The sequence below is a fragment of the Coregonus lavaretus genome, assembly GCF_964263955.1.
Source record: "Coregonus lavaretus genome assembly, contig: HAP1_SCAFFOLD_261, whole genome shotgun sequence".
NCBI lineage: Eukaryota > Metazoa > Chordata > Actinopteri > Salmoniformes > Salmonidae > Coregonus > Coregonus lavaretus.
The window spans coordinates 32,598-48,597 of NW_028164878.1; the positions used below are offsets into that span (position 1 = coordinate 32,598).

At 40.8% G+C, this 16,000-nt stretch overlaps 1 protein-coding gene across 1 annotated transcript in view; it reads right to left on the bottom strand.

Moving 5' to 3' along the window:
* The window catches only part of LOC311116485 (CASP8 and FADD-like apoptosis regulator), a gene marked incomplete at both ends in the record, with an annotated part of 40,320 nt that extends 25,507 nt beyond the window's left edge, over positions 1 to 14,813 (bottom strand). The window contains 7 exons of the mRNA XM_084191564.1: positions 5,741 to 5,793; positions 5,912 to 5,978; positions 6,091 to 6,236; positions 8,497 to 8,638; positions 13,405 to 13,510; positions 13,657 to 13,961; positions 14,700 to 14,813. Coding sequence (XP_084047690.1) covers positions 5,741 to 5,793; positions 5,912 to 5,978; positions 6,091 to 6,236; positions 8,497 to 8,638; positions 13,405 to 13,510; positions 13,657 to 13,961; positions 14,700 to 14,813 — 933 coding nt within the window. The remainder of the gene's footprint in view (positions 1 to 5,740; positions 5,794 to 5,911; positions 5,979 to 6,090; positions 6,237 to 8,496; positions 8,639 to 13,404; positions 13,511 to 13,656; positions 13,962 to 14,699) is intronic.
* Positions 14,814 to 16,000: the final 1,187 nt, after the last annotated feature.

Here is a 16,000-nt window from a genome sequence, read left to right on the forward strand (position 1 = left end):
ATTACCTGGTAGAACACTATGTATATTACCTGGTAGGACAGTATGTATATTACCTGGTAGGACACTATGTATATTACCTGGTAGAACACTATGTATATTACCTGGTAGAACACTATGTATATTACCTGGTAGAACACTATGTATATTACCTGGTAGGACAGTATGTATATTACCTGGTAGGACACTATGTATATTACCTGGTAGAACACTATGTATATTACCTGGTAGGACAGTATGTATATTACCTGGTAGGACACTATGTATATTACCTGGTAGGACACTATGTATATTACCTGGTAGAACACTATGTATATTACCTGGTAGAACACTATGTATATTACCTGGTAGAACACTATGTATATTACCTGGTAGGACACTATGTATATTACCTGGTAGGACACTATGTATATTACCTGGTAGAACACTATGTATATTACCTGGTAGAACACTATGTATATTACCTGGTAGGACACTATGTATATTACCTGGTAGGACACTATGTATATTACCTGGTAGAACACTATGTATATTACCTGGTAGAACACTATGTATATTACCTGGTAGGACACTATGTATATTACCTGATAGAACACTATGTATATTACCTGGTAGAACACTATGTATATTACCTGGTAGGACAGTATGTATATTACCTGGTAGGACACTATGTATATTACCTGGTAGGACACTATGTATATTACCTGGTAGAACACTATGTATATTACCTGGTAGAACACTATGTATATTACCTGGTAGGACAGTATGTATATTACCTGGTAGAACAATATGTATATTACCTGGTAGGACACTATGTATATTACCTGGTAGAACACTATGTATATTACCTGGTAGAACACTATGTATATTACCTGGTAGAACACTATGTATATTACCTGGTAGGACACTATGTATATTACCTGGTAGAACACTATGTATATTACCTGGTAGGACAGTATGTATATTACCTGGTAGAACAGTATGTATATTACCTGGTAGAACACTATGTATATTACCTGGTAGGACAGTATGTATATTACCTGGTAGAACACTATGTATATTACCTGGTAGAACACTATGTATATTACCTGGTAGAACACTATGTATATTACCTGGTAGAACACTATGTATATTACCTGGTAGAACACTATGTATATTACCTGGTAGAACACTATGTATATTACCTGGTAGAACACTATGTATATTACCTGGTAGGACACTATGTATATTACCTGGTAGAACACTATGTATATTACCTGGTAGGACACTATGTATATTACCTGGTAGGACAGTATGTATATTACCTGGTAGGACACTATGTATATTACCTGGTAGAACACTATGTATATTACCTGGTAGAACACTTGTATATTACCTGGTAGAACTCTATGTATATTACCTGGTAGAACACTATGTATATTACCTGGTAGAACACTATGTATATTACCTGGTAGAACACTATGTATATTACCTGGTAGAACACTATGTATATTACCTGGTAGAACACTATGTATATTACCTGGTAGGACAGTATGTATATTACCTGGTAGGACACTATGTATATTACCTGGTAGAACACTATGTATATTACCTGGTAGAACACTATGTATATTACCTGGTAGAACACTATGTATATTACCTGGTAGAACACTATGTATATTACCTGGTAGAACACTATGTATATTACCTGGTAGGACAGTATGTATATTACCTGGTAGGACAGTATGTATATTACCTGGTAGGACACTATGTATATTACCTGGTAGAACACTATGTATATTACCTGGTAGGACACTATGTATATTACCTGGTAGGACAGTATGTATATTACCTGGTAGGACAGTATGTATATTACCTGGTAGGACACTATGTATATTACCTGGTAGGACAGTATGTATATTACCTGGTAGGACACTATGTATATTACCTGGTAGAACACTATGTATATTACCTGGTAGAACACTATGTATATTACCTGGTAGAACACTATGTATATTACCTGGTAGAACACTATGTATATTACCTGGTAGGACACTATGTATATTACCTGGTAGGACACTATGTATATTACCTGGTAGAACACTATGTATATTACCTGGTAGGACACTATGTATATTACCTGGTAGAACACTATGTATATTACCTGGTAGAACACTATGTATATTACCTGGTAGAACACTATGTATATTACCTGGTAGGACACTATGTATATTACCTGGTAGAACACTATGTATATTACCTGGTAGGACAGTATGTATATTACCTGGTAGGACACTATGTATATTACCTGGTAGAACACTATGTATATTACCTGGTAGGACACTATGTATATTACCTGGTAGGACACTATGTATATTACCTGGTAGGACACTATGTATATTACCTGGTAGGACAGTATGTATATTACCTGGTAGAACAGTATTTATATTACCTGGTAGAACACTATGTATATTACCTGGTAGAACACTATGTATATTACCTGGTAGGACAGTATGTATATTACCTGGTAGAACACTATGTATATTACCTGGTAGAACAGTATGTATATTACCTGGTAGAACACTATGTATATTACCTGGTAGAACACTATGTATATTACCTGGTAGAACACTATGTATATTACCTGGTAGAACACTATGTATATTACCTGGTAGGACAGTATGTATATTACCTGGTAGAACACTATGTATATTACCTGGTAGAATACTATGTATATTACCTGGTAGAACACTATGTATATTACCTGGTAGGACAGTATGTATATTACCTGGTAGGACAGTATGTATATTACCTGGTAGGACACTATGTATATTACCTGGTAGGACACTATGTATATTACCTGGTAGGAAAGTATGTATATTACCTGGTAGAACAGTATGTATATTACCTGGTAGAACACTATGTATATTACCTGGTAGGACAGTATGTATATTACCTGGTAGAACACTATGTATATTACCAGGTAGAACACTATGTATATTACCTGGTAGGACAGTATGTATATTACCTGGTAGAACACTATGTATATTACCTGGTAGAACACTATGTATATTACCTGGTAGGACAGTATGTATATTACCTGGTAGAACACTATGTATATTACCTGGTAGAACACTATGTATATTACCTGGTAGAACAGTATGTATATTACCTGGTAGAACACTATGTATATTACCTGGTAGGACAGTATGTATATTACCTGGTAGAACACTATGTATATTACCAGGTAGAACACTATGTATATTACCTGGTAGGACAGTATGTATATTACCTGGTAGAACACTATGTATATTACCTGGTAGAACACTATGTATATTACCTGGTAGGACACTATGTATATTACCTGGTAGGACAGTATGTATATTACCTGGTAGAACACTATGTATATTACCTGGTAGAACACTATGTATATTACCTGGTAGAACACTATGTATATTACCTGGTAGAACACTATGTATATTACCTGGTAGAACACTATGTATATTACCTGGTAGAACACTATGTATATTACCTGGTAGAACAGTATGTATATTACCTGGTAGAACACTATGTATATTACCTGGTAGGACAGTATGTATATTACCTGGTAGAACACTATGTATATTACCAGGTAGAACACTATGTATATTACCTGGTAGGACAGTATGTATATTACCTGGTAGAACACTATGTATATTACCTGGTAGAACACTATGTATATTACCTGGTAGGACACTATGTATATTACCTGGTAGGACAGTATGTATATTACCTGGTAGAACACTATGTATATTACCTGGTAGAACACTATGTATATTACCTGGTAGAACACTATGTATATTACCTGGTAGAACACTATGTATATTACCTGGTAGAACACTATGTATATTACCTGGTAGGACACTATGTATATTACCTGGTAGGACATTATGTATATTACCTGGTAGAACACTATGTATATTACCTGGTAGAACACTATGTATATTACCTGGTAGAACACTATGTATATTACCTGGTAGAACACTATGTATATTACCTGGTAGAACACTATGTATATTACCTGGTAGAACACTATGTATATTACCTGGTAGGACAGTATGTATATTACCTGGTAGGACAGTATGTATATTACCTGGTAGGACACTATGTATATTACCTGGTAGAACACTATGTATATTACCTGGTAGGACACTATGTATATTACCTGGTAGGACAGTATGTATATTACCTGGTAGGACAGTATGTATATTACCTGGTAGGACACTATGTATATTACCTGTTAGGACAGTATGTATATTACCTGGTAGGACACTATGTATATTACCTGGTAGAACACTATGTATATTACCTGGTAGAACACTATGTATATTACCTGGTAGGACACTATGTATATTACCTGGTAGAACACTATGTATATTACCTGGTAGAACACTATGTATATTACCTGGTAGAACACTATGTATATTACCTGGTAGGACACTATGTATATTACCTGGTAGGACACTATGTATATTACCTGGTAGGACACTATCTATATTACCTGGTAGGACACTATGTATATTACCTGGTAGAACAGTATGTATATTACCTGGTAGAACACTATGTATATTACCTGGTAGGACACTATGTATATTACCTGGTAGAACACTATGTATATTACCTGGTAGAACACTATGTATATTACCTGGTAGAACACTATGTATATTACCTGGTAGAACACTATGTATATTACCTGGTAGAACACTATGTATATTACCTGGTAGGACACTATGTATATTACCTGGTAGGACAGTATGTATATTACCTGGTAGGACAGTATGTATATTACCTGGTAGAACACTATGTATATTACCTGGTAGGACAGTATGTATATTACCTGGTAGGACACTATGTATATTACCTGGTAGGACACTATGTATATTACCTGGTAGGACAGTATGTATATTACCTGGTAGAACACTATGTATATTACCTGGTAGAACACTATGTATATTACCTGGTAGAACACTATGTATATTACCTGGTAGGACAGTATGTATATTACCTGGTAGAACACTATGTATATTACCTGGTAGAACACTATGTATATTACCTGTTAGGACAGTATGTATATTACCTGGTAGAACAGTATGTATATTACCTGGTAGAACACTATGTATATTACCTGGTAGAACACTATGTATATTACCTGGTAGGACACTATGTATATTACCTGGTAGAACACTATGTATATTACCTGGTAGAACACTATGTATATTACCTGGTAGAACAGTATGTATATTACCTGGTAGGACACTATGTATATTACCTGGTAGGACAGTATGTATATTACCTGGTAGAACACTATGTATATTACCTGGTAGGACAGTATGTATATTACCTGGTAGGACAGTATGTATATTACCTGGTAGGACATTATGTATATTACCTGGTAGAACACTATGTATATTACCTGGTAGAACACTATGTATATTACCTGGTAGGACACTATGTATATTACCTGGTAGGACACTATGTATATTACCTGGTAGAACACTATGTATATTACCTGGTAGAACACTATGTATATTACCTGGTAGGACACTATGTATATTACCTGGTAGGACAGTATGTATATTACCTGGTAGGACACTATGTATATTACCTGGTAGGACACTATGTATATTACCTGGTAGGACACTATGTATATTACCTGGTAGGACACTATGTATATTACCTGGTAGAACACTATGTATATTACCTGGTAGGACACTATGTATATTACCTGGTAGAACAGCCTTCTTCTTTCAGGCTCTGCAATGTTTTCGTTCTCTGGAGCTGGAATGACAGAATGACAGCTGCTTTCTACAGAGGATATCATTTTTTAATTAACGCTAATCATGATAAACAGTTGCTAATTGAAGGAAACCTCTCCTGAGGAATGAAAGTAACTTACTGTTCTGTGTGGACTGCTCCTGTCTTGAATGGCATGCTATAGGGAAGGCAGTGGGCATGGGATTGGACTGAGAGACAGAAATCACTGTTAGAGAAACATCAAACCTTTACAGAAAGCTGTGGTAGAGAGGAGGGGAGTTTTCCCTGCCTCACAAGGAGGTAGTGTAGTGATGCACTCACTGGAGTCCTGGTCCACTGCTGCTGGACTAGGTGAGTCATCACCACTGGTCTATGTTGTGGCAGGACCAGGTGAGTCATCACCACTGGTCTATGTTGTGGCAGGACCAGGTGATTCATCACCACTGGTCTATGTTGTGGTGTTCCAACTACAACAAGGTGCACAGGAAGAAGTATTTCCAAACAGGATGTAACAGAAGTGGTTCAGATTGAGAACAGGGGCCATATTACTATCAAGCATCTCAGAGTAGTAGTTCTGATTTACAGCGCATTCGGAAAGTATTCAGACCCCCTTGACTTTTTCCACATTTTGTTACGTTACAGCCTTATTCTAAAATGGATTACATTGTTTTCCCCCTCATCAATCTACACACAATAATAATAATGACAAAGCAAAAACAGGTTAGAAATTGTAGCATTTTTATTTATTTTTATACTGAAAAAATCACATTTACAGAAGTATTAAGACCCTTTACTCAGTACTTTGTTGAGGCACCTTTGGCAGCGATTACAGCCTTGAGTCTTCTTGGGTATGAAGCTACAAGCTTGGCACACCTGTATTTGGGGAGTTTCTCCCATTCTTCTCTGCAGATCCACTCAAGCTCTATCAGGTTGGATGGGGAGCGTCGCTGCACAGCTATTTTCAGGTCTCTCCAGAGATGTTCGATCGGGTTCAAGTCCGGGCTCTGGCTGGGTCACTCAAGGACATTCAGAGACTTGTCCCGAAGCCACTCATGCGTTGTCTTGGCTGTGTGCTAAGGGTCGTTGTCCTGCTGGAAGGTGAACCTTCGCCCCAGTCTGAGGTCCTGAGCGCTCTGGAGCAGGTTTTCATCAAGGATCTCTCTGTACTTTGCTCCGTTCATCTTTCCCTTGATCCTGACTAGTCTCCCAGTCCCTGCCACTGAAAAACATCCCCACGGTATGATGCTGCCACAACCATGCTTCACTGTAGGGATGGTGCCAGGTTTCCTCCAGACGTGACGCTTGGCATTCAGACCAAAGATTTCAATATTGGTTTCATCAGACCAGAGAATCTTGTTTCTTATGGTCTGAGAGTCCTTTAGGTGCCTTTTTTTCAAACTTCAAGCGGGCTGTCATGTGCCTTTTATTGAGGAGTTGCTTCCGTCTGGCCACTCTACCATAAAGGCCTGATTGGTGGAGTGCTGCAGAGATGGTTGTTCTTCTGGAAGGTTCTCCCATTTCCACAGAGGATGGAACTCTGAAGCTCTGTCAGACTGGTTCTTGGTCACCTCCCTGACCAAGGCCCTTCTCCCCCGATTGCTCAGTTTGGTTAGGCAGCCAGCTCTAGGAAGAGTCTTGGTGGTTCCAAACTTCTTCCATTTAAGAACGATGGAGGCCACTGTGTTCTTGGGGACCTTCAATGCTGCAGAAATGTTTTGGTACCGTTCCCCAGATCTGTGCCTCAACACAATCCTGTCTCGGAGCTCTACGGACAATTCCTTCGACCTCATGGCATGGTTTTTGCTCTGACATGCACTGTCAACTGCGGGACCTTATATAGACAGGTGTGTGCCTTTCCAAATCATGTCCAATCAATTGAATTTACCACAGGGTCTAAAAACATTTCTTTTTTGTGCAAACATTTTTAAAAACCTGTTTTGGCTTTGTCATTATGGGGTATTGGGTCGTTATGGGGTATTGGGTCATTATGGGGTATTGGGTCGTTATGGGGTATTGGGTCATTATGGGGTATTGGGTCATTATGGGGTATTGGGTCGTTATGGGGTATTGGGTCATTATGGGGTATTGGGTCATTATGGGGTATTGGGTCGTTATGGGGTATTGGGTCATTATGGGGTATTGGGTCATTATGGGGTATTGGGTCATTATGGGGTATTGGGTCATTATGGGGTATTGGGTCGTTATGGGGTATTGGGTCATTATGGGGTATTGGGTCATTATGGGGTATTGGGTCATTATGGGGTATTGGGTCATTATGGGGTATTGGGTCATTATGGGGTATTGGGTCATTATGGGGTATTGGGTCATTATGGGGTATTGGGTCGTTATGGGGTATTGGGTCGTTATGGGGTATTGGGTCGTTATGGGGTATTGGGTCATTATGGGGTATTGGGTCATTATGGGGTATTGGGTCATTATGGGGTATTGGGTCATTATGGGGTATTGGGTCGTTATGGGGTATTGTGTGTAGATTGATGAGGCTGTAATGTAGGCTGTAACATAACAAAATGTGGAAAAAGTCAAAGGGTCTGAATACTTTCCGAATGCACTGTAGGATCCATTTAGCCTCTTAGATCACAATGAATGAGATTATGTGGACAGGGGGATCCTAGATCAGCACTCCTAATCTGAGAGGCTTGATACACACGGCCCCAGATATCCATAAATCCTCCAGAGTGCCAAGGTGGGCCCTTTCCTAATTCTCACCTGATGTCAGGTTCTGGTACCCTTTGACCTTCCTGGCCAGGTCAACCCTGCTGATGTCCTTCAGACATTGTTCTATCAGCTCCACTCTCTCAGACGACACTCTGTCCAGCTTCTCCAGTTCAACTATGACGTCCAGGAAACTCTGTCACACAGAGAGAGGAGATGAAATGGTTCAATGGTTAAGAAACATTACAGAACATCTGTTTCTGTATCTTCTGGACAGAGACTGATTATGAACGCCTATTGTTGTTGTACCTGTCTAATTGTTGTCATGTCTTACTTCAGCTATATCCTGTTGTTGTCATGTCTTACTTCAGCTATATCCTGTTGTTGTCATGTCTTACTTCAGCTATATCCTGTTGTTGTCATGTCTTACTTCAGCTATATCCTGTTGTTGTCATGTCATACTTCAGCTATATCCTGTTGTTGTCATGTCTTACTTCAGCTATATCCTGTTGTTGTCATGTCTTACTTCAGCTATATCCTGTTGTTGTCATGTCTTACTTCAGCTATATCCTGTTATTGTCATGTCTTACTTCAGCTATATCCTGTTGTTGTCATGTCTTACTTCAGCTATATCCTGTTGTTGTCATGTCTTACTTCAGCTATATCCTGTTGTTGTCATGTCTTACTTCAGCTATATCCTGTTGTTGTCATGTCTTACTTCAGCTATATCCTGTTGTTGTCATGTCTTACTTCAGCTATATCCTGTTGTTGTCATGTCTTACTTCAGTTGTATCCTGTTGTTGTCATGTCTTACTTAAGTAATATAAAATTGTTGTCATGTCTTAAGTAATATCATATTGTTGTCATGTCTTACTTAAGTAACATCATATTGTAGTCATGTCTTACTTAAGCAATATCCTATTGTTGTCACGTTTTACTTAAGTAATATCCTAATGTTGTCAAGTCTTACTTAAGTAATATCCTATTGTTGTCAAGTCTTACTTAAGAAATATCCTATTGTTGTCACGTTTTACTTAAGTAATATCCTAATGTTGTCAAGTCTTACTTAAGCAATATCCTATTGTTGTCACGTTTTACTTAAGTAATATCCTATTGTTGTCAAGTCTTACTTAAGTAATGTCCTATTGTTCTCATGTCTTGCTTAAGTAATACCCTATTGTTGTCATGTCTTACTTAAGTAATATCCTATTGTTGTCATGTCTTAATAAGTAATATCCTATTGTTGTCATGTCTTACTTAAGTAATATCATATTGTAGTTAAGTCTTACTTAAGTAATATCCTATTGTTGTCATGTCTTAATTAATATCCTATTGTTGTCATGTCTTGCTTAAGTAATATCATATTGTAGTTAAGTCTTACTTAAGTGTTATCCTATTGTTGGCATGTCTTGCTACAGCAAAACTTCATTTATATGTCTGGTAGCTCGGTTGTGTGTTGTACTAAATTGTAAAAGAAAACCATTAAAATACAGTGAGGGAAAAAAGTATTTGATCCCCTGCTGATTTTGTATGTTTGCCCACTGACAAAGAAATGATCAGTCTATAATTTTAATGGTAGGTTTATTTGAACAGTGAGAGACAGAATAACAACAAAAAAATCCAGAAAAACTTGATTTGCATTTTAATGAGGGAAATAAGTATTTGACCCCCTCTCAATCAGAAGAATTTCTGGCTCCCAGGTGTCTTTTATACAGGTAACGAGCTGAGATTAGGAGCACACTCTTAAAGGGAGTGCTCCTAATCTCAGCTTGTTACCTGTATAAAAGACACCTGTCCACAGAAGCAATCAATCAATCAGATTCCAAACTCTCCACCATGGCCAAGACCAAAGAGCTCTCCAAGGATGTCAGGGACAAGATTGTAGACCTACACAAGGCTGGAATGGGCTACAAGACCATCGCCAAGCAGCTTGATGAGAAGGTGACAACAGTTGGTGTTATTATTCGCAAATGGAAGAAACACAAAAGCACTGTCAATCTCCCTCGGCCTGGGGCTCCATGCAAGATCTCACCTCGTGGAGTTGCAATGATCATGAGAACGGTCATGAGGAATCAGCCCAGAACTACACGGGACGATCTTGTCAATGATCTCAAGGCAGCTAGGACCATAGTCACCAAGAAAACAATTGGTAACACACTACGCCTTGAAGGACTGAAATCCTGCAGCGCCCGCAAGGTCCCCCTGCTCAAGAAAGCACATACAGTGGGGGAAAAAAGTATTTAGTCAGCCACCAATTGTGCAAGTTCTCCCACTTAAAAAGATGAGAGAGGCCTGTAATTTTCATCATAGGTACACGTCAACTATGACAGACAAAATGAGGAAAAAAAATCCAGAAAATCACATTGTAGGATTTTTAATGAATATATTAGCAAATTATGGTGGAAAATAAGTATTTGGTCAATAACAAAAGTTTTTCAATACTTTGTTATATACCCTTTGTTGGCAATGACACAGGTCAAACGTTTTCTGTAAGTCTTCACAAGGTTTTCACACACTGTTGCTGGTATTTTGGCCCATTCCTCCATGCAGATCTCCTCTAGAGCAGTGATGTTTTGGGGCTGTCGCTGGGCATCACGGACTTTCAACTTCCTCCAAAGATTTTCTATGGGGTTGAGATCTGGAGACTGGCTAGGCCACTCCAGGACCTTGAAATGCTTCTTACGAAGCCACTCCTTCGTTGCCCGGGCGGTGTGTTTGGGATCATTGTCATGCTGAAAGACCCAGCCACATTTCATGTTCAATGCCCTTGCTGATGGAAGGAGGTTTTCACCCAAAATCTCACGATACATGGCCCCATTCATTCTTTCCTTTACACGGATCAGTCGTCCTGGTCCCTTTGCAGAAAAACAGCCCCAAAGCATGATGTTTCCACCCCCATGCTTCACAGTAGGTATGGTGTTCTTTGGATGCAACTCAGCATTCTTTGTCCTCCAAACACGACGAGTTGAGTTTTTACCAAAAAGTTATATTTTGGTTTCATCTGACCATATGACATTCTCCCAATCCTCTTCTGGATCATCCAAATGCACTCTAGCAAACTTCAGACGGGCCTGGACATGTACTGGCTTAAGCAGGGGGACACGTCTTGCACTGCAGGATTTGAGTCCCTGGCGGCGTAGTGTGTTACTGATGGTAGGCTTTGTTACTTTGGTCCCAGCTCTCTGCAGGTCATTCACTAGGTCCCCCCGTGTGGTTCTGGGATTTTTGCTCACCGTTCTTGTGATCATTTTGACCCCACAGGGTGAGATCTTGCGTGGAGCCCCAGATCGAGGGAGATTATCAGTGGTCTTGTATGTCTTCCATTTCCTAATAATTGCTCCCACAGTTGATTTCTTCAAACCAAGCTGCTTACCTATTGCAGATTCAGTCTTCCCAGCCTGGTGCAGGTCTACAATTTTGTTTCTGGTGTCCTTTGACAGCTCTTTGGTCTTGGTCATAGTGGAGTTTGGAGTGTGACTGTTTGAGGTTGTGGACAGGTGTCTTTTATACTGATAACAAGTTCAAACAGGTGCCATTAATAAAGGTAATGAGTGGAGGACAGAGGAGCCTCTTAAAGAAGAAGTTACAGGTCTGTGAGAGCCAGAAATCTTGCTTGTTTGTAGGTGACCAAATACTTATTTTCCACCATAATTTGCAAATAAATTCATAAAAAATCCTACAATGTAATTTTCTGGATTTTTTTTCTTCTCAATTTGTCTGTCATAGTTGACGTGTACCTATGATGAAAATGACAGGCCTCTCTCATCTTTTTAAGTGGGAGAACTTGCACAATTGGTGGCTGACTAAATACTTTTTTTCCCCACTGTATACAGGCGCGTCTGAAGTTTGCCAATGAACATCTGAATGATTCAGAGGAGAACTGGGTGAAAGTGTTGTGGTCAGATGAGACCAAAATTGAGCTCTTTGGCATCAATTCAACTCGCCGTGTTTGGAGGAGGAGGAATGCTGCCTATGACCCCAAGAACACCATCCCCACCGTCAAACATGGAGGTGGAAACATTATGCTTTGGGGGTGTTTTTCTGCTAAGGGGACAGGACAACTTCACCGCATCAAAGGGACGATGGACGGGGCCATGTACCGTCAAATCTTGGGTGAGAACCTCCTTCCCTCAGCCAGGGCATTGAAAATGGGTCGTGGATGGGTATTCCAGCATGACAATGACCCAAAACACACAGCCAAGGCAACAAAGGAGTGGCTCAAGAAGAAGCACTTTAAGGTCCTGGAGTGGCCTAGCCAGTCTCCAGACCTTAATCCCATAGAAAATCTGTGGAGGGAGCTGAAGGTTTGAGTTGCCAAACGTCAGCCTCGAAACCTTAATGACTTGGAGAAGATCTGCAAAGAGGAGTGGGACAAAATCCCTCATGAGATGTGTGCAAACCTGGTGGCCAACTACAAGAAACGTCTGACCTCTGTGATTGCCAACAAGGGTTTTGCCACCAAGTACTAAGTCATGTTTTGCAGTGGGGTCAAATACTTATTTCCCTCATTAAAATGCAAATAACATTTTTGACATGCGTTTTTCTGGATTTTGTTGTTGTTGTTCTGTCTCTCACTGTTCAAATAAACCTACCATTAAAATTATAGACTGATCATTTCTTTGTCAGTGGGCAAACGTACAAAATCAGCAGGGGATCAAATACTTTTTTCCCTCACTGTATGTATATATATATTTTTAAACATTCCATAACAACTAGGAAACATACCACAGAGGAAGATGAATGTTCTCACAATAATACACAGTACATTACAGCATATCTAGTGGTATTTTAATTTCAGAAATCCCCCACCTACACAATGCAGAAATATTTCATGACATAATCGGATCAGGCTTGTCTGAACCAACAGAGAGTAATGACTCAGTGAACCCTATAGGTCCTGGACTAAAGTAGTGTACCATATAGGGAATAGGGTGCCATTTGGGAGACAGATCTGGCCTTTACCTTGGCTCTGGCCAGCCTCTCTCTGGGTAAAGAACCACTCAACAGGAACTTGAGAGATTCCAGATCCTCTGTCCCCATGTCTTCACTCACATCAGACATCAACACTCTGTAACCAGGAAACAGAAAAGCTTCAGAGACAGAACTCCATGGGATATATATTTACTAATGAAGACCGTGATGAATGAGACTGTAAAGAGATGTTTGTTGTGTGTTGTTATCCTTGAAAAGACAATCATAAGGAATACATCTCACCTGTACTCTGACAAAGCTCGGTCCTGTCCCAGAATCCCCTCCACCTCCTGTTTACTGATGTGAAACAGCTTCTTCAGGAGATCAAAGCAACTCAGCCTGAACAGAAGCTCCACCAGGTGCAGGTGATCCACCCTTCCTCTGCTCAGCCATGAAGTCAACACCTCTCTCACATGATCAGAACCACAGCTGTCAGTGTCCAGGGATCCACACAGGTACAGGAGCCTCCTGCACTCACCTGAGCTCAGGTCCTCACATATCCTGCTGATCATCTGACATAACTGTCCGTTAGCCATAGAACTCCTCCTCTGAAAGGGGAAAACAGGGATTGATTTTATGGATAGAAAATAATGTAAACTTAATTCTTTCTAAATGGGTATTTGCATCATAGATCTATGGCCCATTTGAAATGAAAAGCAACTTGAATTGGCAAATATGATGTGTAGACTACTACTTACTCTAGTAGTAATGTCGTTCCCAGACTCAGGCTGTGCGCAATAGCCTGGGAATGACGTTACTGTGATAGTAGCAGGAATAGAACCTTAGTTATTATCTTAGGCATATTTTACTATTACTGAACCTGCACGTGGCCAATAGGTCAAAATATACAGCACGTACATGATAAGGAGAACGATGGAAAATGACAGTTAGACGAGGCATGAGACCTCCAACCAGAAATGAATTATTCCAAGGTTAATAAAACACCAATGTTTCAGAGAAAATTAACAATATATGTCGGTTGTATCGGAAATGACAAATATGATTACCTTTTAGAGTAGGACAAAGCGGGGTCTGTTGCCTGAAGACTAAGAAATTAGATGCTTATAATGACGAATTGAAGTTTCGCGCATTACTAAATGGAAAGCGCAAAAGGGGAAGACATGCTACAAAATCTGTGTAACCACCCACGCGGGAAAATACACTTTAATTTCGGTCTGGCTGGCGGAAACACGGAAATTACACAATATTGGTCATAAAGTATTTTAATGAATTAGTCACTGATTAAAAATTTGCTAAAACCTGCTCAGAGCGAAAGTGAAAGTTACCACGACCTCAGGCTCCCCTGCATAGACACATGCCTGCATCCAGATGGTACTTGCTGCTGCCAGCACTATCCTTCTTCTGACACCAGTGTAGCGAATTGTAGTTTGGTGGTACATCTTAGAAAGGCTCCTGTTGGTCTCTCTGGTAGATCTATCATTGTTTAGTCACACATCTTGTCCTGCCCTGTAAGAGGGATCAGGGCTCTGTAAGGTCTGTGGACCAGCAGGGGGGAGAGGGCTCAGCGCTCTCCCTGTAAGGTCTGTGGACCAGCAGGGGGGAGACGGCTCAGGGCTCTGTAAGGTCTGTGGACCAGCAGGGGGGAGACGGCTCAGGGCTCTGTAAGGTCTGTGGATCAGCAGGGGGGAGAGGGTTCAGGGCTCTGTAATGTCTGTGGACCAGCAGGGGGGAGAGGGCTCAGGGCTCTGTAAGGTCTGTGGACCAGCAGGGGGGAGACGGCTCAGGGCTCTGTAAGGTCTGTGGACCAGCAGGGGGGAGAGGGCTCAGGGCTCTGTAAGGTCTGTGGACCAGCAGGGGGGAGACGGCTCAGGGCTCTGTAATGTCTGTGGACCAGCAGGGGGGAGAGGGCTCAGGGCTCTGTAATGTCTGTGGACCAGCAGGGGGGAGAGGGCTCAGGGCTCTGTAAGGTCTGTGGACCAGCAGGGGGGAGACGGCTCAGGGCTCTGTAAGGTCTGTGGACCAGCAGGGGGGAGAGGGCTCAGGGCTCTGTAAGGTCTGTGGACCAGAAGGGGGGAGACGGCTCAGCGCTCTCCCTGTAAGGTCTGTGGACCAGAAGGGGAGCGAGGGCTCAGGGTTACAGGGAGCTGTTTGGCCGTAAATGACAGTCAGCCTTTTCAAGTTCCTTTAATTGTTATAATTCTGCATGTCAGTGTAACAGGGTTGGTTATGTTTCCACTTTACACTCCTGTCCTGTATAGTGTCCTACTGTAGCTGCCTCCTGTCCTGTATAGTAGTCTACTGTAGCTGCCTCCTGTCCTGTATAGTAGTCTACTGTAGCTGCCTCCTGTCCTGTATAGTGTCCTACTGTAGCTGCCTCCTGTCCTGTATAGTAGTCTACTCTAGCTGCCTCCTGTCCTGTATAGTAGTCTACTCTAGCAGCCTCCTGTCCTGTATGGTAGTCTACTGTAGCTGCCTCCTGTCCTGTATAGTAGTCTACTCTAGCTGCCTCCTGTCCTGTATAGTAGTCTACTGTAGCTGCCTCCTGTCCTGTATAGTAGTCTACTGTAGCTGCCCCCTGTCCTGTATAGTGTCCTACTGTAGCTGCCTCCTGTCCTGTATAGTAGTC